Below are 24,717 nucleotides of genomic sequence, written 5' to 3'. Positions count from 1 at the left end.
CAAAGTCTACAGTAAATGGCAGGACCCCGATGAGCATTGATATACAGAGGAGAAGGTCACAAAGAAGGTATATGGCATACTTGCCTTCAGGGGTCAGGGCACCGAGTATAAAATTTGGCCAGTCACATTGCAGCTGCATAGAACTTTAGTTAGGCCACATTTGAGGTATAATCTGCACTCTGGTTACCACCCTATAGGAAGGATGTGGAGTCTTTGGAATATGTGCAGAAGGATGCTGCCTGGATTGGCAACTATAATGACAGTTTGGACAAATTTGAATTGCTTTTGCTAGAAAGTCTGAGGCAGTGACCTGATCGAAAGATAAAAAATTATGAAGGTATGGATAGTCAGAGTCATTTTCCCAGGTTGGGAATGTCAAATACAACAGGACACAAGTTCAAATGAGAGGGATAAAAGGTTTAAAGGAGATGTGCAAGGCTAGTTTTGTTTTACACTGAAGGTGGTAGGTGCCTGGAACACATTGTCAGGCGAGATGATAAAAGTAAATAGAATAGCAAAACTTGGAGACATTTAGTCAGACTCATGCAAGGAAGAGGGGGATGTGGTCCATATGCAGGCAGATAGGATTAGTTTAGAATGGTATCATCGTCAGCCAAAGGGCCTGTTCCTCTGCTGTAACATTGTGCGTCATCCTCTGATGTGGTTTAGAAAGCTCCCCAGTTATATCAATGAAAGAATTTAAAAAATGCTACCAGATACTGGGAAACTGAAATAAAAACAAAGCACTGGAGAAACTCAGGTCTTGCAGCATCTGTTGAGAGAAAGAGTTAACATTTCATGTCCAATATGATCCAAAGTTCTTAAGAGTTTGTCAGTTTCTCTATCCACAGATACTACCAGATCTGCTGAGTTTCCCCAGCAACTTCTGTTTTTATTAAATAAGATTGTTCAGACACACAGTAGATACTCATTTAAGATATGGAGGCATCATCACTCTATCAAAGGCAACAAGAATATCAATACAAACACTCAAGAATAAATAACACCACAAAAAGGAAGCAAAATGAAGGAGAATAGGAAATAGCAGCCTGGTGGTAACAAGCTTAGATTTTCAGCATCGTAATAGGATATCCCAGGGTGGCCACAGAAGATGTTAGTAGAAATATCCTTTGCTAAAATGTTTATTAAACGTGTATCTTGTTGCTATGAGAAGCAATGACGCAGAGGATGTAAACAGGACCTTGCACTAAGCCCTGTGCTCTTCCCACTGGAGTACGACGCTTGCCCACCTCCTTAACTACACAACATGAACTTACTCCAACTCAGTCCACTACTTCCCCCGTTTGCAGTAGAACTTAATTTACAATTTCGATCAAAATTAAACTGCTGCAGAGACACAAACGAAGGATGTACATTTTTTAAAAATCATTTCTGTCTCCAAAACGTTTGCGAAATCCTGAATTAAAACGTTAATTGTTTTACCTGAATAGCTGTTGAGGAGGCTCAGCGAGTGAACACAACAAATAAAACTCCATCATCCGCACGTGGCTCAACGGCTTCCCTCCGAATTCAAATCTCCCGCTCCCGCGCTGCACCAAGGAACCCCACCCATTAGCGACTGACGCACACCCTGCGTGATGACGCCACCTACAAGCCGCGCCCCTGGTTGAAAGGGTGACATTCCCTTCATAGTGTGTGATTCCAATTCGTACCCCAGTCATATCCCATTCATTATCACAGTGATAGCTTGCTCATTATCCCAACTATTCCCACTTGTTAGCCCAGTGATTCTATAATCCCAATTGTATGTAATGCCTATTCATTATCCTGATGATTCCAACTCATTATATTAGTGATTCACATTTATATCCACATGATCCCATTCACTATCCCTAGGTTCTTCATTGGTCAAGGGGGAAGACAGAAGCGGAGTTGCAATGGTAATGTTACTGGATTAGTAATCTAGAAGTCTAGGCTAATGTCCTGAGGATATACATTCAAAACTTACTGTGGCAAATGGTGAAATTTCAGTTCAATGTCAATTTTTAAAAAAAACAAGCCTATTTATTGTTGCAAAAGCCCATTTGATTCAATAATGTTCACCCTTTAGGGAAGGAAGTCAACTGTCCTTATCTGGTCTGCCCCACGTGTGACTCCAGATCCACAGCAATGTGGTTGACTATTAACAGCTCCTGAAAAATGGGTGCAAACCTGTCAGTTCTAAGAGCTATAAGGGATGGGCAATAAATACTTACCCAGTCAGCAACATTCACATCCAATGAATAGCTAATACAGAATTCCAGCCATTCCCATCCACTTTCCCTGTGACCTCCCATTATCTCTTTAACTCTCATTCATTATTGATTCCCCAGGTTCCCCATGGTAGGCTCATTCAGAAGGTCAGGAGGAATGGGATACGGGGGAACTTAGCTGTCTGGATACAGAATTGGCTGGCCAACAGAAGGCAGCGAGTGGTAGTAGAAGGAAAATATTCTGCCTGGAAGTCAGTGGTGAGTGGTGTTCCACAGGGCTCTGTCCTTGGGCCTCTACTGTTTGTAATTTTTATTAATGACTTGGATGAGGGGATTGAAGGATGGGTCAGCAAGTTTGCAGATGACACGAAGGTTGGAGGTGTCGTTGACAGTATAGACGGCTGTTGTAGGCTGCAACGGGACATTGACAGGATGCAGAGATGGGCTGAGAGGTGGCAGATGGAGTTCAACCTGGATAAATGCGAGGTGATGCATTTTGGAAGGTCGAATTTGAAAGCTGAGTACAGGATTAAGGATAGGATTCTTGGCAGTGTGGAGGAACAGAGGGATCTTGGTGTGCAGATACATAGATCCCTTAAAATGGCCACCCAAGTGGACAGGGTTGTTAAGAAAGCATATGGTGTTTTGGCTTTCATTAACAGGGAGATTGAGTTTAAGAGTCGTGAGATCTTGTTGCAGCTCTATAAAACTTTGGTTAGACCGCACTTGGAATACTGCGTCCAGTTCTGGTCGCCCTATTATAGGAAAGATGTGGATGCTTTGGAGAGGGTTCAGAGGAGGTTTACCAGGATGCTGCCTGGACTGGAGGGCTTATCTTATGAAGAGAGGTTGACTGAGCTCGGACTTTTTTCATTGGAGAAAAGGAGGAGGAGAGGGGACCTAATTGAGGTATACAAGATAATGAGAGGCATAGATAGAGTTGATAGCCAGAGACTATTTCCCAGGGCAGAAATGGCTAACACGAGGGGTCATAGTTTTAAGCTGGTTGGAGGAAAGTATAGAGGGGATGTCAGAGGCAGGTTCTTTACACAGAGAGTTGTGAGAGCATGGAATGCATTGCCAGCAGCAGTTGTGGAAGCAAGGTCATTGGGGTCATTTAAGAGACTGCTGGACATGCATATGGTCACAGAAATTTGAGGGTCCATACATGAGGATCAATGGTCGGCACAACATCGTGGGCTGAAGGGCCTGTTCTGTGCTGTACTGTTCTATGTTCTATTATCCCAGAATTTCCATTCTCACCCTGGTGATCCCCATTCACAATCTCATTATTCCCACTCACCACCTTCATTACTTCATAGATCTTAGACATCATCCTCAGCTGCTTCTCTAAGGGAATCAAACATTGTTTACGCAGACCTTTCCACAAAACCTCAGTTGGTTTCTCCTGATAATGTAACCAGATTCAAGCCATGATCTGATTGGGAGATTCTGGCACTTAAACCAGATATCCAGCCTTGAGGAGCTTGGCTCTGCATTACAAATGTAACTAGCACAGTGAAAGTTAAAAACACGTTCAGGGAACAGGACCCAAGCCAGCATTATGAGGTTTAATTGTGGATTGGGAAGGATTGTTCCAACCACCAGTCTTAACAACATATGGAATTGCTTTTACCAATTGTTATAGATTCTTGGGGGTCTAGTGGCATTGTAGGTCATCTACTCATCCAGAGACCCAGGTTAATATCCTAGGGGTGTGGTTAAAATACCAAAATGGCAGATGAATGCATTCAAATTCAATTAAAAACCTAGAACCACAATGGCCTCATGAAACCTATGCCAAATGTTGGGGGAAAAATGACTGCCCTTCAGGAAAGAAATCTGCTGTCCATAGCTGGTGATTTGGTGATTTGCTGATAACCAGAATGCATCATCTGCAAGGGTGATGGAATAGATTGAACAGTAACTTCCCAAAGGTAATTCATTAAACTCTTAAAAGGGCAATATTTCCTAGAATGCAATAAGAACAGGGAAGAGCTGATTGAATAGCTTTCATCAACAGACAACAGAGGTACAGTGATACAAACGGCCCCCTTTAATGTTACAAGATTCTCAGTTTGTAACCTGTCAAAAATCAGAATTCCCACAACATTACCAGTGTCCATTTCTTTTAAATGGAATTGCATATCCACAGCCTGACAAATGAAGCATATTATTCCTAAGTGTTTTGCCTATTCAATAGCCGAGTGAAACAGTGTGCAAGATGATTAGATTAGGAAACATCAGTGTGTGCAGGCTGCAAGTAAACATTCTGAATATTCTAACAGGCCAAAACATAATCACATGCAAAATAACTGAAACAATCAATCTTTATCTACCACTGGTGGTCAAAAGCCAAAATAATAGACTCAAGCCTTGCTTTGTAGCCCTTCCTCAGTACTGATCCTCCACAGGTGCGTCAGGCCAAATGAGAGGCTCAAGTATCTGTAATGGGGCTTACAAAAAAAAAAGTAGGGTGACACAGTGGCTAATACTGCTGCCTCTCAGGGACCTGGGTTTGATTCCACCCCTGGGCAGCTGTCTACGTGAAGTCTGCAAATTCTCCCTGTGTCAGCAGGGGTTTCCTCTAAGTGCTCTGGCTTCTTCACACAGTCCAAAGAGGTGAGGTCAAGTGGATTGGCCATGCTAAATTGCCCACAGAATGCCGAGATGTGCAGGTCAGGTGGATTAGCCATGAGAAATACGGGTGGGTTTGGATGGGATGCTCAGAGGGTTGGTGTGGACTCGATGGGTCAAAATGGCTTGCTTCCACACCGTAAGGATTCTGAGATGATAAATGCCTGACGCAGACAGTGATACCACCTTCCTTCTCTGGTGGATGTGAAAGACCTGTGGCACTGTTTTGAAAAAGGGCAGGAGAGTTCTCTTAAGTATCCTAGGGACAATATTTACACGTTGAGAAATATAACTAAACAGGTTATCTGGTCATTGTCACACTGCTGTTTGGTGAAGGTTTACTGAGCCAAATTGGCTGCTTTGTTTCCTACAATGTAATAGTGGTTGTACTTCAGAGACTCTTCAGCAGGTGTGAAGTATTCTCTCTACAGAATTTGAGATTTGCAGAGGATTGGCGACGTTTTGTTTGCAATCAAAATTTCTGTATGACAGCTTTTCTTGATGCAATTCACCCCATCCCAATACACAGCTTAACCTTCAATCAAGTTTACAATTTTCTATTTATTTATTTTTACAGGTAGTACACAGAATACAAAATATATTGTGTTTTGCAAAGGCTGCAAATGACATTCATTTTTCACAACTGCATCACATCCAGTTTCACATCCTTGGTCAACTTTCCCAGATTCCAATGATTGGAATGGGAGTTAAATCTTAATTCTTTTATTTAAAAAATCTAACTCCTTTTTTGAGAGGGTACCTTGGGACGAAGGAGCAACAGGTAACTTGTAAACACAGGAATGCAACTGGAAACTGCTCAGAAGATAGTACAGAACAAGCCTAAACCACATATTGCACAAGGAAAATCATTGCAGCTTAGGTCCTTAAAACATTTACAGTTATAAAGGTAAGAAGTCACACCACACCAGGTTATAGTCCAACAGGTTTATTTGAAATCACAAGCTTTGAGCACTGGTCCTTCATCAGATGACTAAAGAGCAGTGCTCCAAAAGCTTGTGATTTCAAGTAAACCTGTTGGACTATAACCTGATGTCATGTGACTTCTGATCTAGTCCAACACAAGCACCTCCACATCATGGATATACAGTAATGGATTTACAAAATAAGCACATAGTAACAAAACAGCAAAAATAAATTTTTAAGCATAAAATGATATTAATGTATATATTATATATAAATTCAGTGGTACCAAGAACACAAATAACACAAAGCCAATACTGTGAAACAAAACAAACAGAAAAGATGCTTAACATGCCAGATATGTATGAGCTTGGGAAAGCTCATAGGGTTCGATGTTGGGCACATTAGCTCCAGTCAGATTTTCATAAAGAAAAACAAATCGCCAGAGAAAGAAAACAAGAGGCTGTCTTGGAGAGAGAGTGAGTATCTCTGGAGGAATGGGACACCGATTTGTTCCCCTTCCCCTGGGAAGCGCTGCTGCAGCTGCTTCTTCAGGAGCTGTAGTTGACCTGGTAATACAGGGTTTTGTGTCTCCAAATCGAGTAGGAGTTGTCAAATTTGAGCAGGTAGACTCCCTGTCCTGGGTACTTGTGACTGCCAGACTGAACCTCCAAATGACTGTCCTTTCGGTACACAGGCAGGATCTCCTCCAATTCAGACCGGAAGAAATCTTTCCCCCTCTCGATATCTCCTTGGACAGGGGGTGCTAAGGAACAATACATGAGGGTATTAATAGAAGTGCCACAAAAAAGGGCAGGCAGGAAGTGACAGGGCCACAGAGAGCTTACACATCATAGAACAGTATAGCACAGGATGTTGTGCCAAACCTTTACCCGAAACTTAAGGTCTATCTAACCTTCACTGCTACCTTATACTATCATCCATTTGCCTATCTAATAGCCGCATAAATGCCCCTAATGAGGCCAACTCCACACCCCTATCACTGAGTAAAGAACCTACCTCTGATGTCTCCCCTATATCTACCTCCTTTCACTATAAAACTAAGTTCCCTTGTAAAAGCTACCTCCATTCTAGGAAAAAGTCTGTCTACTCTATACTTCTGATAATTTTGTACACCTCTATCAAGTCACCTCTCATCCTTCGTTGGTCTGAAGAGAAAAGCCCTAGCTCTCTCAACCTTTCAAAACCACCTGACCTTCCTGTGTGCACTCTGGCTCGCGCTGCTGCCGCTGAAAACAAGAGGGTACCAAAAGGATATGGTGGTGGTGGTCGTGGAGGAGGATGTCCACACACAAAAGCATAAGCTATTCTAGGCTGGTCATCCTGTAAGGTGGTTCCGAGGATAAATGAGGCTGGGAAAGTAGGCTAGAAGACACCAAATAAACAGGGAGAAAACACACAGTACATTCCAAAGACATATACACAAACGTCACAGCACTACACACTGTTGGGAGTGGGGGTGTCAGCTTTGAGGGGGCACCACTCTGTAGGGAGGGGGCTGTTGGTACAGGGAGTACTGCAACTTTCAGCATGCTGTCTTTCAGCTGTTATATTAAACTAAGGTCCTACCTTTCCCCTCAAATTCAATACTGTTACTTTTGGGACAAGCTCATTGGCTGTGAACATTTTGAGAAGTCCTTCAGCAAGGAAAGGCACAAGAGTCTTTTTTCTGATTTCTCTAAAGATTCGAGGGACACTGCCTGTTCAGGAAAATGCTGCTGCAGAAAAGGATTGGTTCAATGATAAATTCAGGGCCTTCCCTCTGTCATTTTGAGGGAAAATTCTCAGTAAGCAGCTGCTCTCCCTCATCTTTCTTTATCATCTGACGTCCCTCACCTTTCTCTCTAAGCGGCTCTCCCCACAGAGTTCAAAGGAAACGTTGGCGGGGGGGGGGAATAAAATACCTCCAGCGGCATCCAAAGTGTCAATTCTCAACTAGTGAGATGAAAGACCAAGAATTGGCACACATACAACACTGTATCATCAGCAAAGAGTCAGCAGGAAATCAATGGCAGAATCAAGGGTTGTGGGGAAATGACAGGAAAGTGGAGAAAATTGATGGACTAAAGCACTCACTCTGATCCCAGGTATTATAGTCTTAAAAAAAGAAATAAACTCATTGAAATTTCTGATTTACAGCAGTGCTAGAACTGTCTCTCTCTGGCTTTTCTTTAGTCCCATTTCCTACACTCAATGTTTGTTTCTTGTTTCTTTGAATGGTTTGTTTTCTTTTATTCATCCATGGGATGAGGGCGTCTCTGGCTAGGCAGTATTTATTGTCCAAACCTAAATTCAGAGTCAATGGAGTCACAGTCATCATTAGATTTTTAATTCCAGATATTTTACTGAATTCAAATTCCATCATCTGTTGTGGTAGGATTTGAACCCAGGTCCCTAGAATGTTATCTGGGTCTCTGGATTAATAGTCTAGCGATCGCCTCCCCCATCTGTATAGAAAATAGGCATTTTAAGGAGGGCATAGAGCTTAAGTCACAGAGTTAAAGGTTAGCAAATTCAACTTGTTAAAACATTTTAACCATTAGGAAAAACAATAAAATAAATTGTCATTTCTTGTTAATCGAAAAAATAAACCTTGTGTGCATTTTTTTTTAAAAAATCTGAATCAGACAGTTGGGTAGAATTCAGTGGTTAATTAAATTTACACATTTGTGATGATCCCAGGAATAGCGGGGCTTGAATTCCAGCACACCATCCCAGTTAGTCATAACGACATGCAGTGTTCTCACTGTTCCCAATGGGAAAGAACATTACAGTTTACAAAACGTATCTGACTATAAAGTTCCATGTTCCCTCACAATTCTTTCAAAACTCTTGGATACAGACCATCTTGTTCTGAGGATTTAGCACACTTCAGCATCATTAAAGGAGTAAATGGTCATTTATCCTCAAGCTTGACCTGTTAGGTCATTCAGCCAGATCAGGGCTGACCGTCTACCTCTATGTTACTTTCCCACAACATCCAACTTCTTCAATAGCTAGAAATCTATCGATCTCTGTGTTCCATATAATCAGTGGCTGAGCTTCCACAGCTCCAGGGTCAAGAGAATTCCAAAGGGTCACCACTTTCTGGGCGAAGAAATATGCCCCCATCTCAGTCCTAAATGAGCTGCCGCTTATTCTGAGAATGTCCTCCTTGGTTTGTAGGCCATCGATTAGATTAACTTTCCTTTCTGTCTGTCTACCCTGGTAAGCCCCTCTCAGAAGTGTAAGTGTATCAATAAAATCACCTCTCATTTCACTAAGTTACACAGAAAACAGACGCAGTCTTCATTCCTATAAGAACTTGATTGAGTTCCTGTCCTGATTCAATATCTCTTCCTACACCACTATAGCGGGTCTAAAAGTTTACTCAGCATCACCTTCACAGGGCAATTAGGGAACAGCCAACAAACGTTGCCTTCCCATAAAGAAATTAAATAAAATGTGTTCCTTGGAATGTCTGGCATATTGAATTCTTCCTTCGCTATAATTATTCACCTTTACCAATTTTAAATAGGCTCGCATTCATCGAGTCATACAGCGGAGGTTCTTCGGCCCATCAAGTTTCTACTGACAAAAACTACTCAATCTACACTGGTCCCAGATTCTAGCACTAGGCTTATAACCTTGAATGTTTTGACATTAAAGTGCTGATCCAAGTACTTTTTAAAGGTGGGGAGGTTCCCCTGTGCATTTTAGATTTTCACCAGCTTCTGGATAAAAATATTTTTCCCCAAATCTCCTTTAAACCTCCTGCCTTTCACATTGTTCCTGACCATTTTTTGAGAGAACAGTCAACATTCCAAGTCCATTAAATTATTTGTGGACCATTCCAATAGTTTTTTTTTGCCATTTCTGTTTTTACATCCCTAAATCTCTCTGCTCCATAGATACTTGCTTATAATCATTTAGAAATGTTCTAATCCATTTTCCTAATGTGTCTGACACTGGATTCTGTTTATCTCAGTTATCCCCACTATGGAATAAACACAGAATGCAGGAGAAACTCAGCTGGTCTGGCAGCATCTGTGGAGAGAGAAACAAAGTTAACATTACAAGTATGGTACAGTTGTTGTTGAAAACTGTTCTGATGTTAGAACCGGGAGGGAGGGAGGGGAGGGAGGAATTTGCCATTTCAGTATTTGATACAACTCTAAGTATCACCCAGGAGAACCATGTTTTAAAAGGTTGAAAGAAGAGAATTAAAAACTGAAAATAAGCAAGTGCTGAAAAATTTGAAATAAAAATAGAAGATGCTAAAAAGACAAAGCAGCCCTGTCAGCACGAGAGCTTGAGCACAAGCACGAGCAAATGCGAGAGCGGGCGCAACAGGTAGCGTGAGAGCGAGAAAGTGTGACAGCAAGACAGCGCAAGCACGAACAAAAGCGAAAGAGAATGCAAAAGCAAGCAAGAAAAGCACATGTGAGACAGCACTCAAGAAGTAGACGGGGAACGAGAGCATGCGAGACAGACAGAGCGAGAGCACAAGTACGAGTGACAGCAAGAGTGAGAGCCCAAGCACAAATGACAGCAAAAGTAAAAACAGGCTGGAGCAAGCGTGCACAAGACAGACAGTGCAAATGTGAGAAAGAGTGACAGAAAAAGAGCACGAGAGCGCAAACAGTGCAAGAGCACAAAAGAGCAAATGAAAAACCAAATAAATATAGGTATGAGAGATGCTGGGTGCTGTGTGCTTTTGATGAGATAGCCTACACGTCTATGGAACATTTATAAAGCCCTTTACCTTCTGTTTCATCCTCGTCCTCTTCATCACTTGACTCGCTAACTAGCACTGTAATCTCTGTGTTTGTCACAGGAGTCCACTCAAAGTACACCCCAAAGCCAATGTCATAAGTGTCTGTGGCAAAGTCCCAGCAGACAGAGTTGCCATCAGGGTGGGTGGGAACTCGCACTGTCACTACGTTTCCACGGTTCACCTTCATCACTCCAGCTTTTTCCCTCCGGATTTTCTCTTTGAACTCATTCATCTCCGTGGAAATCCAGGTGGCAGCAGCATCAATTACAGGAACAACTGCAAGATAAGCAGAAATGAGGGAGCTAGTCATACTTCAAAAGGAGATGGTCTTCTCCCATACTGACAGCTTTCATAGTCCCTTATATCATAGGCTAATGCTTGGTAAGGAGCAGCTACACATTGTTACATACAACTGGACAGATTTTAAAAATTAATCTTTGTTGGAATGTGGGTTTTACTGACAAGGCCAACAGTTAATGCACTTGATGTGGTGATGGTGAGCCACCTTCTTCACCACATCTGAGTGTCTACCTCAGCATTTCACAGGGCAGTTAACAGTCAACCTATCGTTATGGATCTGCAGTGATGCTAGGCCACACCACGTAAGGATGACAGATTTCCTTCCCTAAAAAGGATAGAAGTGAAACAGACGGGATTTTTATAACAATTTATTTTTAGAATAAAAGAACCGTGATTAATGAGTAACTGAACTTTCCTGCAGCTATAAAAGGACTTTGAAATGATGTTTCTGGATCACAACTCAGTAACAGAACCATTGCTCTTAAACCCACCACATAGTAACAAGCAAGACCCAATGCTATACATTCCACTTGTATCCTGAGATCATTATTAAACTCAGGCAACTGTCCGAGTGGAGTATGCACATTCTCCCTGTGTCTGCATGTGGTTTCCTCTGGGTGCTCCAGTTTCCTTCCACAGTCCGAAGATGTGCAGGTTAGGGTGGGGATTGGCCATGCTAAACTGCCCATAGTATTCAGGGCTCTGTAGATTAGGTAGGTTATAGAACATAGAACATAGAACATTACAGCACAGTACAGGCGCTTCGGCCCTCGATGTTGTGCCGACCTGTCATACCGATCTCAAGCCCATCTAACCTACACTATTCCATGTACGTCCATATGCTTATCCAATGGCGACTTAAATGTACTTAAAGTTGGCGAATCTACTTTTGGTCTATTAAGTCTGTTCTGCCATTCAGTGAGATCAGAGAGCAACATGGTGAAGAGGACACTGCAAGAATGCTAAAAATACTATCGATCCTGAGAAAATTGTGACTTTAGGATTAAAGTTCCTCATCCCTGGAACCATTCTTGTCAACCTTTTCTGTACTCTCTCTTTTCTCAGCTTTCACATCCTTTTTATAATGCGGTACCCAGAACTGTACACAATGTTCTTGCTGAGGTCTAGCAAGTATATTGAATGTTTCAGCATAACCACTTTGTTCTTGTACTCTATGCCCTTTTAAATAAAGCTCCATGCTTTATTAACTGCTGTCTCTATTTATCCTGCCGCTTCCAATGACTTGTGCACAGATGAGCTCTAAAGTAAACTGTCTGTCTTGCCTAGAGGAGTCTGGTGTCTGGCATTGGCATGCCTAATGTCATTTCACCCTCTTCCCACCTAGGTCCAGGAAGATCAGGTTTATCTTGCAGATCCTTCACTCGCTTTAGAATGGAATTCTTTATTGTGTCTCTGTGTGCTCTACCAACAAAAGTGTATCACTTCAGTTATAGAGGAATAGGTTGGTGTGGGCTTGTTGGGCCGAATGGCCTGTTTCCACACTGTCGGGATTCTATGATTCTAAACCTGTCTCGTCGCTCAGTATATTACATACTCACTCCCTAACAGCACTTTAGGACCATCTACACACCAATGGTTTGCAGGAGTACAGGAAAGTAGCTCAAAACAGCCTTCTCAAAGGAACTGGGAACAGGCAATAAATGATGGTCTAACCAGAAACACCTCTGAATGAATCAAAAATATTGCTGGATCTAAAAACAGCCTGATCCATAGTTGGATCGAAAACACAATGTCCTGGATATTATCGCTCAACCAACTAGTGAGTGACGGAAAGAGGGCAGGGCAGCTGACTGGTCAGAGAGAAGAGCTGGCTGTCAGGCTGGGAAGTGAGAGGCTGGTGCGTTTGAGAGCAAGAGAGCGAGTGCACATGGGAATGCTGGCAACTGTGGACAAACAGACACCTCACACTGTCCTCTTACTCCTAGATGATGTATAGCACAAGATTAGGAACAGAGCAAAGCTGCCTCTACTCTTTTAAACTGAAGGTAAACTGTACGCAAAACTCCCTCTCTTTCAGTGTTGAAAGTGGAACAGATCTGCAGCATCCAAAATGGATCTGTGTTAGTCACAGAGTAAAGCTGCCTCTACACCACCCCCATCCAGCACTCCCAGGACAGGGTCAGCATGGTGGTAGCTACAGATTAAAGCTCCTTATCCTTTTTTTCCCCCCTTTTATTCATTAATGGGGTGAGGGCATCACTGGCTATGCCAGCATTATTGCCCATCCCTAACTGCCCCCCAGAACGCAGTTCAGAATCAACCATATTGCTGTGGATCTGGAGTCACGTGTAGGGCCAGACCAGGCAAAGGTGGCATTTTCCTTCACTAAAGGACATCAGTGAACCAAATGGGTTCACTAACGGATTCATGATCATCATTAGATTCTGGATTCCAGATTCCAGATATTTTACTGAATTCAAATTCTACCATGGTGGGATTTGAACCCAGGTACCCAGACGTTATCTAGGTCTCGGGATTAACAGTCCAGTGATAATACTGCTCGGCCATCGCCTCCCCTTATACTCTTAAACTGAAAGTAAACTGTAAGTAAAGCATCCTCTATCTACACTGTCTCCAATATGTTCCCAGGACTGGGATGGCAGAAAGTAAAGCTCTGTACTCTTTTGAATTGAAATTTAAGATTTTAAAAACAGTTGACGAAGCTTTAAGTAAAGCTCTCTCTACACAGTCAAAGAATCATAGTCATACAGCATGGAAACACAGACCCTTCAGTCCAACTGTCCACAACGACCATGTTCCCAAACTAAACAAGTCAAATCTGCCTGCATTTGGCCTGTATCCTTCCAATCCTTTCCAATTCATGTACCTATCCAAATGTCTTGTAAACTGTACCCACACCCACCATTTCCTCTGGCAGTTCATTCCACATACAATACACTGTCAAAAAAAACGTTGCCCCTCATCCTTTTCAAAATCTTTCTCCTCTCACCTTAAAAATATGCTCCCTAGTTTTAAATTCCCCCACATTTGGTAAAGGACCCTTGCTATTCACCCTACCCATGCCCCTCATGATTTTATTATCCTCTAAGATTACCCCTCAACCTCCTACATTCCACTGAAAAATGTCCCAGCCTGTCTTTATACCTCAAACCCACCATTCCCAGCAACATCGTGGTAGATCTTTCCAGACCTCTCTCCAGTTTAATAATATCACTTCTGCAATAGGGCAATTAGAACTGCACACAGAACTCCAAGAGAGGCCTCAGCAACATCCTGTACAATCTCAACATGATGATCCAGCTCCTATACTCAAAAAGCCTGAGCAATGAAGGTAAATGTGCTAAAAGCCTTCCTCCCCAACCTGTCAATTCTTTGAAATGTGTGTCACAGGTTATGTACCTGAATCTCTAATTACTCTACTCTACATCATTGCCCAGGATCCTACCATTAATTACATAAGTTCTACCAGTATTGTTGTACCAAAATGCAATATCTCACATTTATTCAAAGTAAACTCCATGTGCCACTCCTCAGCCCATTGACTTATTTGATCAAGATCTCTAATCTTAAATAACTTTCTTCACTGTCCAACATACCACCAATTTTGATGTCATCCACAAATTTACCAACCATGCTTCCTATATTCTCATCCAAATCATTTATATAAGAAGTGACAAACAAAAGTGGACACAGCACTGGTCTCTGTGGAACATTGCTAGTCACAGGTCTCTAGTCCTAAAAACAACCCTCCACCACCACCCTCTGTCTCCTTCCATTAAGCCAATTTTGTTTTCAACTGCCAAGCTCACCCTGAATCCCACACGATCTAATTTTACTCATTAGTCTACCATGTAGAAACTTACCAAAGGATTTACTAAAGTCTCTACTCCATAAAACACTCCCTGGATAGGGACAGCATGGAGTTAGATACAGTCGAAAACCTCCTCTACACTATCTTCTCTCTAATTAATATTGCACTTACCTCTTCCAGGGCCTTCTAATGGATCAGCTGGTAGCTTTTCTGGACCCCCGTGGTCAGACTGAATGATCACAGAATCACTGCTGACTTTACGAACCCGGTATGCAGCAAGTGCTGTTGCAGATATCTCACACCCTTTATTATCCTTAACATCCTGAGGAATACCATGAAAAGGTCCATTAGAAGCTGCATGGAACACTTTTACTCAAAACAAAGATTTAGATCACTTCACAAAATTCTTTCCAAAAGCTAGAAAATTCTAAAAGACATAATAATCCACCTTCTGGGACAGGTCCTAAAAATAAGCCACCAGTAGGAATTATACAAATGGTAATAGAGATAATAATGGGACGCAAGGGACAGAAATCTCCACAGCCTGATGCTTTTTATTCCCAGGGTATTAAATAAATCATGTAATGAAATTGTTGAAGTGTAGATCACCATTTTCCAAATGTTGCCTTGATTCAGAAATTCTGCCTTTGGAATTTGAAACAGTAAACACCACTCCATCAGTTTAGAACACAGAGCAAAATCACACAAAGTACAGACATGGCAGTTTAACACTAACATTAGGGAAGTTTGTCCATTAGGGATGAGAGACGGTGAATTCACTCCAGTAGAGATTTAACTTGGATCTATGAAGGGCAGGTTATCTCAGGATAGGAGAAGGTGTATTAATTGCTGGATTGTTAATCCACAGACCCAGATAATGTTCTGGGAGCCCAGGTTCGAATCCTGTCATGGCAGGTGGTGGAATTTGAATTCAATAAATATCTGGAATTAAGAGTTTAACGATGACCATGAATCCATTGTTGATTGTTGAAAAAAACCCATCTTGTTCACTAATGTCCTTTAGGGCAGTAAACTGCCATCTTTATCTGAAACAAAGGAAGAAAGATCGGCAGATGTTGTAAATCAGAGACAAAAACAAAGTTTGCTCGAGAAGCTCAGCAGGTCTGACAGCATCTGAGAAGGAAAAGAATAGAGTTAACATTTCGGCTCCGGTGAACCTGGTCTGGCCGACATATGACTCCAAACCCACAAAAACGGGGTTGTTTCTTAACTGCCCTCTGGGCAGTTAGCAATGGGCAATAAAAGCTGGCCTAGCCAGCAACACCCTCATCCTGTGAATAAATATTTTTAAAACATCATCCATGGACACCTGTGTATAATTCTGGTCTCCTCACTACAGGAAAGATGTTGTTAAACACGAAAGGGTCAGACAAGATTTACAAAGATGGTGCAAAGCTTGGAGAGTTTGAGCTATAGGGAGAGGCTGAGCAGGCTGCAGCTTATTTCCCCGAAGCATCAGAAGTGGAGGTGTGACCTTACAGAGATCTATAAGGTCATGAGGGGCGTGGATAGGGTGAATAGACAAGGTCTTTTCCCCAGAGTAGGGGAATTCAAAACTAGAGGACATAGGTTTAAGGTGAGAGGAGAAAGATTTAAAAGGAACTGAGGGGCAACTTTTTGATGCAAAGGGTGGTAGATGTGTGGAACATGCTACCAGAGAAAGTAGTGGAAGCAGGTACAAATACAACACATTAAAGGCATCTGGATGCGTACACGAATAGGAAGGGTTTAAGAGGGATATGGGCCAAATGCTGGCAAACGGGACTAGATTAACTAAGGATACCTGGTCAGCATGGACAAATTGGACCAAAGGGTCTGTTTCCATGCTGTATGATTCCAGAGGTCAGGAGTGTGGAACCCATTTCCCCAGACTATTAGCCTGGGCCTCTGGATTACTGGTCCAGCAACACTGCCATTATGCAACAGTCTCCCTCGTTATTTAGTTAGGCTCCTCATAAGATTAAGAGCAAAATTTGCACAAACACAACAATGGAGCAAACTCTATAGCAGGACTTTGAAGGTGATTGGGCTTTTGGGAGTTAGATCAAAGAAGACAGAAGCTTTCTTTGACTGGATTGACTCATAATAGTGTCAGCTTTTGTTGTAAAAGACATGAAAGAATGAACAGTGGTATAAATTCACGCTTACAAGTGTCAATAAGTTGCAGCCACAGTAAATATTGTATGGACTGAATCAGAGGATATGCAGTGATGTTCCTCATGGTTCACGATGAGCAACAGTGCCGTTCTGATATCCACTGACTTGGACTTGGGGACCATGTGCTTTATAAATAGAAGCACACAGGAAGAGAGTGAAGAAGTTATTGTTAAACCTTTATAAAGTATCAGCTTGACACCATTTGGGGGATAGCATCCAATTCTGGACGCCATACTTTAAGAAGGGCTTTGCAGAGAATATAGAAGGGATTTTTTAACCCAATCAGTTCCAAGCTGTGAGGTTAGTTATGTGGAGAGATGAGGGAGTTTGAATGAGGTTTTTAAATCATGACATGTTTAGATAAGTGTAAACAAAGAGAAGCTGTTTCCAATGGATGGAAGATTGAGAGCTCGAGATCACAAATTGGGAGTGAAAGGACATATGTTACAGCAACTAACCTGGGCATTCCTTTCAGAAAGGTTAAGCCTTGGAGAGGCTACAGCACAGATTCAACACAACATCAAGAATAACGGTTCAATTACAGACACAGGCCGTTCAAATTAGACTTGAATAGGCCCAATGTAGAAAATCCTGCAGTCTGAAAGCCAGGAATTTTTTTTATCCCCCTCGGGAGATCTGAGCATTACTCCCATTGCAGAGTAAACAACAGAAATGAAGAGGCCATTCTTTGGGCACACACAGGACCTGAGCCCATTGCAGCACTGAAACATCTGCCCCTAGTCTTGGAGAATGGAATCAGAAAGAATTCAGGAAGCCTGTGCACACCAGAACTTCTCTCCCTCAAAAGAGAGGGTGCGGAGGTTGAGGATTAACTGGAGCTTTCAAGATTCAAAAGCAAAGCCTGTATCCTCACATAACAAATGTGGTTTAATGTGAGGCACTCGTGGTCATGTAAGGTGCTATGGCAACATTTCAAGTCTAGATGAAGAGTCTAGGCCCGAAACATCAGCTTTTGTGTTCCTAAGATGCTGCCTGGCCTGCCGTGTTCATCCAGTTCCACACCTTGTTATCATTGCAATTTAAACCTTTGTTTGAAATTTAGTTGCTATTATAATGTAGAAATGCAGCAGACAATTTGCACAAAGAATGTTCCACTATCAGCAACTGGAAGAGAGCCAGATATTCTATTTTTTAAAACACTGGCTTTAAACATCGATATAGGCAACAAGGGAACATCTATTTTACAAGTTGTTTTGAGAATCTTTTATGTCCAACTGGGAAGTAGAGGGAACTCCAGTTTAACATTTCATCTAGAACCCCTGACAAATTACCGATCCCTCAATACCATGCCAGGAGTGTCAGACGAGGTTCTGACTCAAGTCTCTGCAGTGGGCTTGTACATCTGCCAGGCTGTTCCGTTAACTACTGAACTAAGAATCATACCAAAAATACAAGGGTACCCAAAGTAAGTCACATGGAATTCAAGTACACACCTGTAGTGGCTGTTCATCTCCTGACTCCGATGTCTGCTTCAGTGGAATTCTGGAACTTTCCCTAGAATTTCCTTGTGTGTCTTCAGTCACCAGTCTCACATTCTGTGGTCTCTCAAGAGAAAAACACATTCTTACTCAGAAATATTAAACTCAACAGTTACTGCACCCAGCCTGCGTTCCACCCGACTTCCTGGCACCATACAGTACCAGACAAGAATAATTTACTGCTCTAACCTAGGACGATGGAATAAGTACAGCCCTTGTGTGAAATGGAGATGGAGGTTCAGATTCAGAAAATCCCAAGTAATTAACCCACACTCTGCTCGGTTAGATGATCACAATTATGCAGCTATGGGAAGCAAGTCCTGAGCTACAACTATTTGGAATGCTGTGAGCAGTTCTGGGCCCTGTATGTAATTAAAGCTGCACCAGCCTTGGAGAGGGTCAAGGCAAGGTTCACAAGAATGATCCCAGGAATGAAGGGTTTATCAGATGAGGGGTGGTTGAGGTTTCTGAGTCTGTACTCAATGGAGTTTAAAAGGATGAAGGGGCTTCTCATTGTTTTATTCTTCCAGCATTCTGTAAGTTTCAAAGAATTGCGAATCCTGGAGATCCAAAACTAAAAACAAAACTGCTTGAGAAACTCAGCAGGTCTAGCAGTATTTGTGGGAATAAAACAGAGCTGATATTTTGAGTCTAGTTCCACATGTGAAAACTTGGGCACTTGCCCAAGTTCAAAAGACTGAAGAACAAATAAAATCCAAATCTAACAACAGATATGGTGTGGAATCTGGCCAAGAAAATGAAAGGCATTTGCAGCAAGTCAATGCACCCATCTCTAGCAAATAATATTTTAAAAAACAAGAGAGCTACTGGCTGCTGGGAGTTGCACAATTCTGCTAATTAGAATGTAACAAACCTCCCAGTGACTACCCTCAAAGGGACCGATCCTTCAGCCAGTCAACAGAACAGTGCCATAATTATAGTAAAATGGAGTAAATTAGTATCCACTTAAACAGCTCATTGCATGCTGTCACTTTCAGCAACACATCTGCTACCATATTGCCCCTTCTGGTTGCATTATGTCTCCCACCATCAATTAACCCCAAGACAACAACATTCCTCAATCACAGCTGGGGCTATTCTAGTCAGCAACACAGAATTTTTCCACAAACTCCTGCATGCACATGTACAGAACCCAGCTCAAAACCCCCACCCTGATACCTTTTTACACCTGACTGCATGCAACAGATCTCTTGGGTGTTGGAACTCACCTGAGGTGAGGCAGGAATGCAGTTCTCAGTAACTGTAATGACTCCCAGCAGGATCTGCCCTGTGTGTGTGTGTGGGGTGGTTGTCTGGTGGGGGGGGGGGGGGGGGGGGGGTGCAGTGTTGACGCAGGCTCAGGCTCAACGACCAGGCTATGACACCTGATCACAGCAAAAGCTGTACGTCTTAGGTAATGGAGACAAACAGGGTTATAGAGTTAAGCAGCGGATAGAGAACCTTGGCGCAACACACAGACTGGCTCCTTATTCTCCTTCAATCTCTATTTGGACAAAATATTAGAAGGTGCTCATCATCCAGACAATGGCTAGTACCTTCAGTAGAAGGTGGTCTGGGTTGAAAGAAAGGAGTGAAATTGCCAGCCTTAGTATAAAAAATGTTGAGCACATAAAAGGTTATTGCACAAGACAGAAGCCCACTATATTGGGAGTAGTGTATTAGCATGGATTGAGAGTTGGTTAACACAGAAGAGAATCTGGATAAATGAATCTTTTTCACATTCGAAAGACATAACTGATGGATTGCCACAAAGATTAAACATAAGGTCTCAATTATTTACTATCGACATGAAAGACTTTGAGGAGTGGGCAGAGTGTAATAGTGCAATTTGCTAAAGTTCCAAAATAGCTGGGACAGCATGTTTTGATAAGGATTTTCCAATCATCTGGGACTTTCCCAGACTCCAGTGAGTTTTGAAAGATCACAACCAAAGCCTCTGCTATTTCCTCAGCCACCTCTCTCAAAACTCTAGGATGTTGCCCATCGGGGGCCAGGAGAACTTTGGCCTTTATTGCTTGGGGTTTGGAGTTTAAAAATAGTGAAGTCTTGTTATGACTTTACTGGGTATTTGTGAGGCCACATCTGAAATACTGTGCAGAGTTTGGTCCCATTTTTAAAATAGGATATTCCAGTTTTGAACACTATTCAAATGAGATTCACAAGTGTGATTCTTGGGAAAAAGGGTTGACTTATTAAGAATGACCAAACAGGTTAGGCTTTCATTCTTTTAGAGTTTAGAAAAATGAGGGGTGGATTTATTGAAATATACAAGGTTCTGAGGGGGCCTGGCAGGATCGATGTGGAGATGTTTTCACAGGTATGGATTTTGGAAACAGAGTTGTTGAATAAGGAGAGGTTCATTTAAAACTGAGATGCAAAAGAATTTCTTCTCCCAGAGGTTAGCGAATGTCTGGAAGTTACAACCCAAGAATTTGGAGGCTAGATCAGGAAAAGTATTTAAGAGGCAGTAAATAGATTTTTGAAATATCAGGAAGCAGAGGCCAATGAGAGATATTGAGGCCTAGGGCAGATCAGATCTTGTTGACTGGTGGCACAGGCTAGAGAGACTGAATGGCCTACTCTTGTTTTTATTTATGTTCTTTTTTATGTTCACCAATAAGGGACAGCATCATATCAGAGATCAAGAAAGGTGTAAAATTGCCAGCCTTAGTATGAAAAATATGTGGCACATAAAAGGTTATTGCACAAGACAGATAATCCTAACTTGAAAGGAAGAACTTGCATTTATGTAGCAGTTTTTATGATTCTGGGTGTCTCAAAGCACTCACCAGTTCTGAAGTATCTCTTAAAGTGTAGTCATTTCAAAATAGGAAAGAAAGATGACACATACCACCACCAGTTTTCCTTCATCACTTGGTTAAAATCATGAGACTCGCTCCCTGACAATGTTGTGCGTGCCCCTTCACCTCAAGGGCTGCAGCAGTTCATGAAGGCAGCACATATTCTCCTTCTTAAGGAGAATTAGGGAAGGCACAGCCAGCAGCGACTAGATGCTGAGCGCATTTTTTTTAAAAAAAATGGTACTGCTACACTCAGCGATGTTTTCTGTCAATTGACTAGAAAAACGAAGAGAAACTGTTTTCTTTAAGTTGCTAATGTCAACTGAAAATACGATCTGACAAGGGAAGTGATGACAGCAGGGTGACCTGATGGAGGTCTTTATGGTTATGAAAGGGTTTTGATAGGGCAGGCAGAGAGGTTTCAGCTTGTTGAGGCGGCCGGTGATGGGGACGTCAATATAAGACAGTCAAGAGCAAATTCAGTAGGAAATTCAGGAAGAAAATCTTTTCCCAGAAAGTAGTGAGAATGTAGAGCTTTGTCTCCAATGCGAAACAATTAGTGTAGATGCCATTAAGGGAACAATAATGACTTATCTATTTAACATGGACTCTATTTGACTCCGAGTCATTCAGCATGGAAATAGAGCCTTCGATATAATTCATCCATGCCAACCAAATTTCCCAAACTAAACTAGTCCCATTTGCTTGCAGTTGGCCCATATCTCTTTAAAACTTTCCTATTCATGCACTTACCCACATCTACCACTTCCTCGGGCAGTTCATTCCACATATGAACCAACCTCTGTGTGGAAAAGTTACCACTCAGATCCTTTTTAAATCTTTCTCCTCTCACCTTAAAAATATGCCCTCTAGTTTTGAACTCCACTACCCTACAAAACAAGCAAGATAAATGTATGAGGTTGACAGTAACAGCAGGATACAGTGATACAATGAGCACAGTAACTTGAGAAAACATGGGTAATGCATATACCTCAACATGAACCACCTGCGTGAAACTGTTTGTTTTTGTGTTATAAATCTCCCATTGCTGATTTATTACCTGCTTCCAGGCTCCATCTGGCACTTTTCACTTTCCTCTGACACATGCAGACTGGACAGTTGTGAGGTCATGTCAGTCTTAGAAATCTGCTCAAGTTCTGCATCTAAAATAAATAATATATTATTATCTTCAGTGCAATATTTTGCTAAAGTAAAAGATGAGGGGAAAATAAGTTTGGGGCCTATGGTAATCACTGTAGACATCCACTACTTACAGAAAAGACAAGACCATAAGACATAGGAGCAGAAATTAGGCCATTCGACCCATTGAGTCCAATCAGCCATGAATAAATGGTGGAGAAGTTCTTCAACCCCCATTCTCCCGCCTCCTCCCTGTAACCCTTGATAATCAAGAACCTATCTAGGTCTGTCTTAAATGTACTCAATGACCTGGCCTCCACAGCGTTCTGTGGCAGTGAATTCCATAGATTTACCACTCTCTGGCAAATCCAATATTCATTGTCCAAACCGAACTGCCATTGAGAAGGTGACGGTGAGCCACAAATTCTGTTTGGCCTACCCAACACTGAAAAACCTCCAAATTACCTCTGAACCTCCCATATTCTAGGCTACACAAGTCTAGTACAACAAACCTAGCTTCTCACCAATCAGAATGACTGTATGAACGACTGTAACATAGCTCAAAGTATCCTCACTACATCAACTTAAAATTATAAACAAAACCTGAGCTGTTTTTGTGATGCGAACATTTTCAGGTCCGTAATTCCCAGGTGAAACACTGGAAATAACAACAGGTTAATCTGAAGCTATAACTAAGAATTACTCAAGCAGCATTATGACGTACTACACGTATTGGATAAGAGCAACATAATTATCAGAGTTATCCAGACAGACTAAAACAAGATAGCAAAGACAGACAGAAAAGCAAAGGTTGTTCTGCTGAGAGAAAATTAAGAAATCCAAATTATAAATAATGACAGCTTTAATTATAACATATTAACGAGGGAAAACAGTCTCCAGTGCTGAGGAACAGTAACGACACAACACAGATTCAAAACACTTAGAGATGGCAAGGACCAAGATGCTGAAGCTAGAGTCAATAAATATGAAGCTAGAAAACCACAGCGGGTCAGACAGCATCCAAGGAACAGAGAAGTCAACATTTCGGGCCAAAACTGTTCGTCAGGACCTTTGTCAGGATTTCAGCCCAAAACATTGACTTCTCTGTTCCTTGGCTGCTGCCTGACCCACTGTGCTATTCCAGCTTCATATTTATTGACAGATTTAGAACAGTTGACATAACATCCACAGGAGGGAAGGAATATTATTCTTTTGCTCGCTAGAAATGCAGTGTGTTTTGTACATGGGACATGCAACCTGAAAGGACGCTGGAAACACATTCATTCAACAGGAACTTTCAAAATGGAATTGGACAAAGAAAGGGAAAACTTGGACGTTCATGGAGCAAGAGCAAGGTGATAATGGGGCCAATCAGATAACTCTTTCACATAGCCAGCACTGACATGATGTCTTATTTTATATGATGATACCAAAATACTAAAGTTTAAACTCAGATGCTTACATGACAGAAGGAGGCCATTCTAATCCCGTTTCCAGCTTTTGACCCATAACTCGAGAGGCTATGACAATATAAGTTAATATGTAAATACTGCTTAAATGTTACTAGAGTTTCCGATTCAACCGTCGTTTCAGGCAGTAAGGTTCAGAATCCCGCAACCCACCTGGTGAAAACATTTCTCCTCAACTCACCTCTTAAACCTCATACTTCTTACTTCAAACTTACGCCCATGGTTACTGATGACTCCTCTAATGAAAAGATGTCTTCCTATTCAATCTATTTATGCCTCTCAACTTTATACACATCTTTCGAGACTTCTTGCAATCTTTGTTGCTCCAATGTAAACAATCCCAGCCTATCTAATCCTTCCTTATAACTCAAACCCTCCACCCCAGCAGCATCCTGGTAAAACTCCTCATGAGATTGGTACCCTCCTATGACGTGGTAACCTGAATACATGCAGTACTCCAGTTGTGACCTGACCAATATTTTATATAGCTACAGTACAACCTTGCTGCTCTGGTATTCTATTCCTGAGCTGATAAAGCATATATCCCGCATCTTATCTTCAGAGGATTAGGCAGATTCAAAAGTCCAGCGGCCTCAATTCCGCACTTGAGAGGTAGTATGATTTGACCTATTTGCCCTGCTACCTTCAGGGATCTGTAATATGTACAGCAAGGTCCCTTTGGCTTTCAGTACTTTCCAGGTTTCTTCAACTAATAGTGTAACCTCTTGTCTTATTAGCCTTTCACAAGTACATTATGTCACATTTTTCCAGGTTGCATTCCATTTGCCACTACTCTGCCCAGCTGACTAATCTGCTGATATTCCCCTGCAGTTTATGACTATATCCCTCATTATATACCACCTATCAACACTTGTGTCATCTGTAAACTTCTCAATCATGCCTGCTACAGTTCAGCCCAAAACATTAACATACACCATAAACAGCAGGGACCCAGCAAACTCTGCAAA

General features: G+C 41.9%; 2 protein-coding genes across 2 annotated transcripts in view; both read right to left on the bottom strand.

The window, feature by feature from the left end:
- zgc:163014 (uncharacterized protein LOC100038766 homolog) overlaps positions 1 to 5,701 on the bottom strand; it is a 31,085-nt gene extending 25,384 nt beyond the window's left edge. The window contains exons 1-3 of the mRNA XM_048537604.2: positions 5,611 to 5,701; positions 3,477 to 3,563; positions 1,444 to 1,591 (exon numbers count right to left, since the gene is read on the bottom strand). Coding sequence (XP_048393561.2) covers positions 1,444 to 1,591; positions 3,477 to 3,563; positions 5,611 to 5,701 — 326 coding nt within the window. The remainder of the gene's footprint in view (positions 1 to 1,443; positions 1,592 to 3,476; positions 3,564 to 5,610) is intronic.
- Positions 5,392 to 24,717, bottom strand: part of tmed8 (transmembrane p24 trafficking protein 8) — a 28,711-nt gene continuing 9,385 nt past the window's right edge. Inside the window, exons 2-6 of the mRNA XM_048538383.2 lie at positions 22,201 to 22,303; positions 18,274 to 18,382; positions 14,813 to 14,963; positions 10,537 to 10,824; positions 5,392 to 6,537 (exon numbers count right to left, since the gene is read on the bottom strand). Of these exons, the coding sequence (XP_048394340.1) occupies positions 6,323 to 6,537; positions 10,537 to 10,824; positions 14,813 to 14,963; positions 18,274 to 18,382; positions 22,201 to 22,303 (866 nt within the window). The 3' untranslated portion in view covers positions 5,392 to 6,322. The remainder of the gene's footprint in view (positions 6,538 to 10,536; positions 10,825 to 14,812; positions 14,964 to 18,273; positions 18,383 to 22,200; positions 22,304 to 24,717) is intronic.

This window comes from Stegostoma tigrinum, chromosome 10, assembly GCF_030684315.1.
Source record: "Stegostoma tigrinum isolate sSteTig4 chromosome 10, sSteTig4.hap1, whole genome shotgun sequence".
NCBI classification, from domain to species: domain Eukaryota; kingdom Metazoa; phylum Chordata; class Chondrichthyes; order Orectolobiformes; family Stegostomatidae; genus Stegostoma; species Stegostoma tigrinum.
Note: the sequence above shows the minus strand (reverse complement) of the source record. Positions and strands in the feature narration are given on the sequence as shown.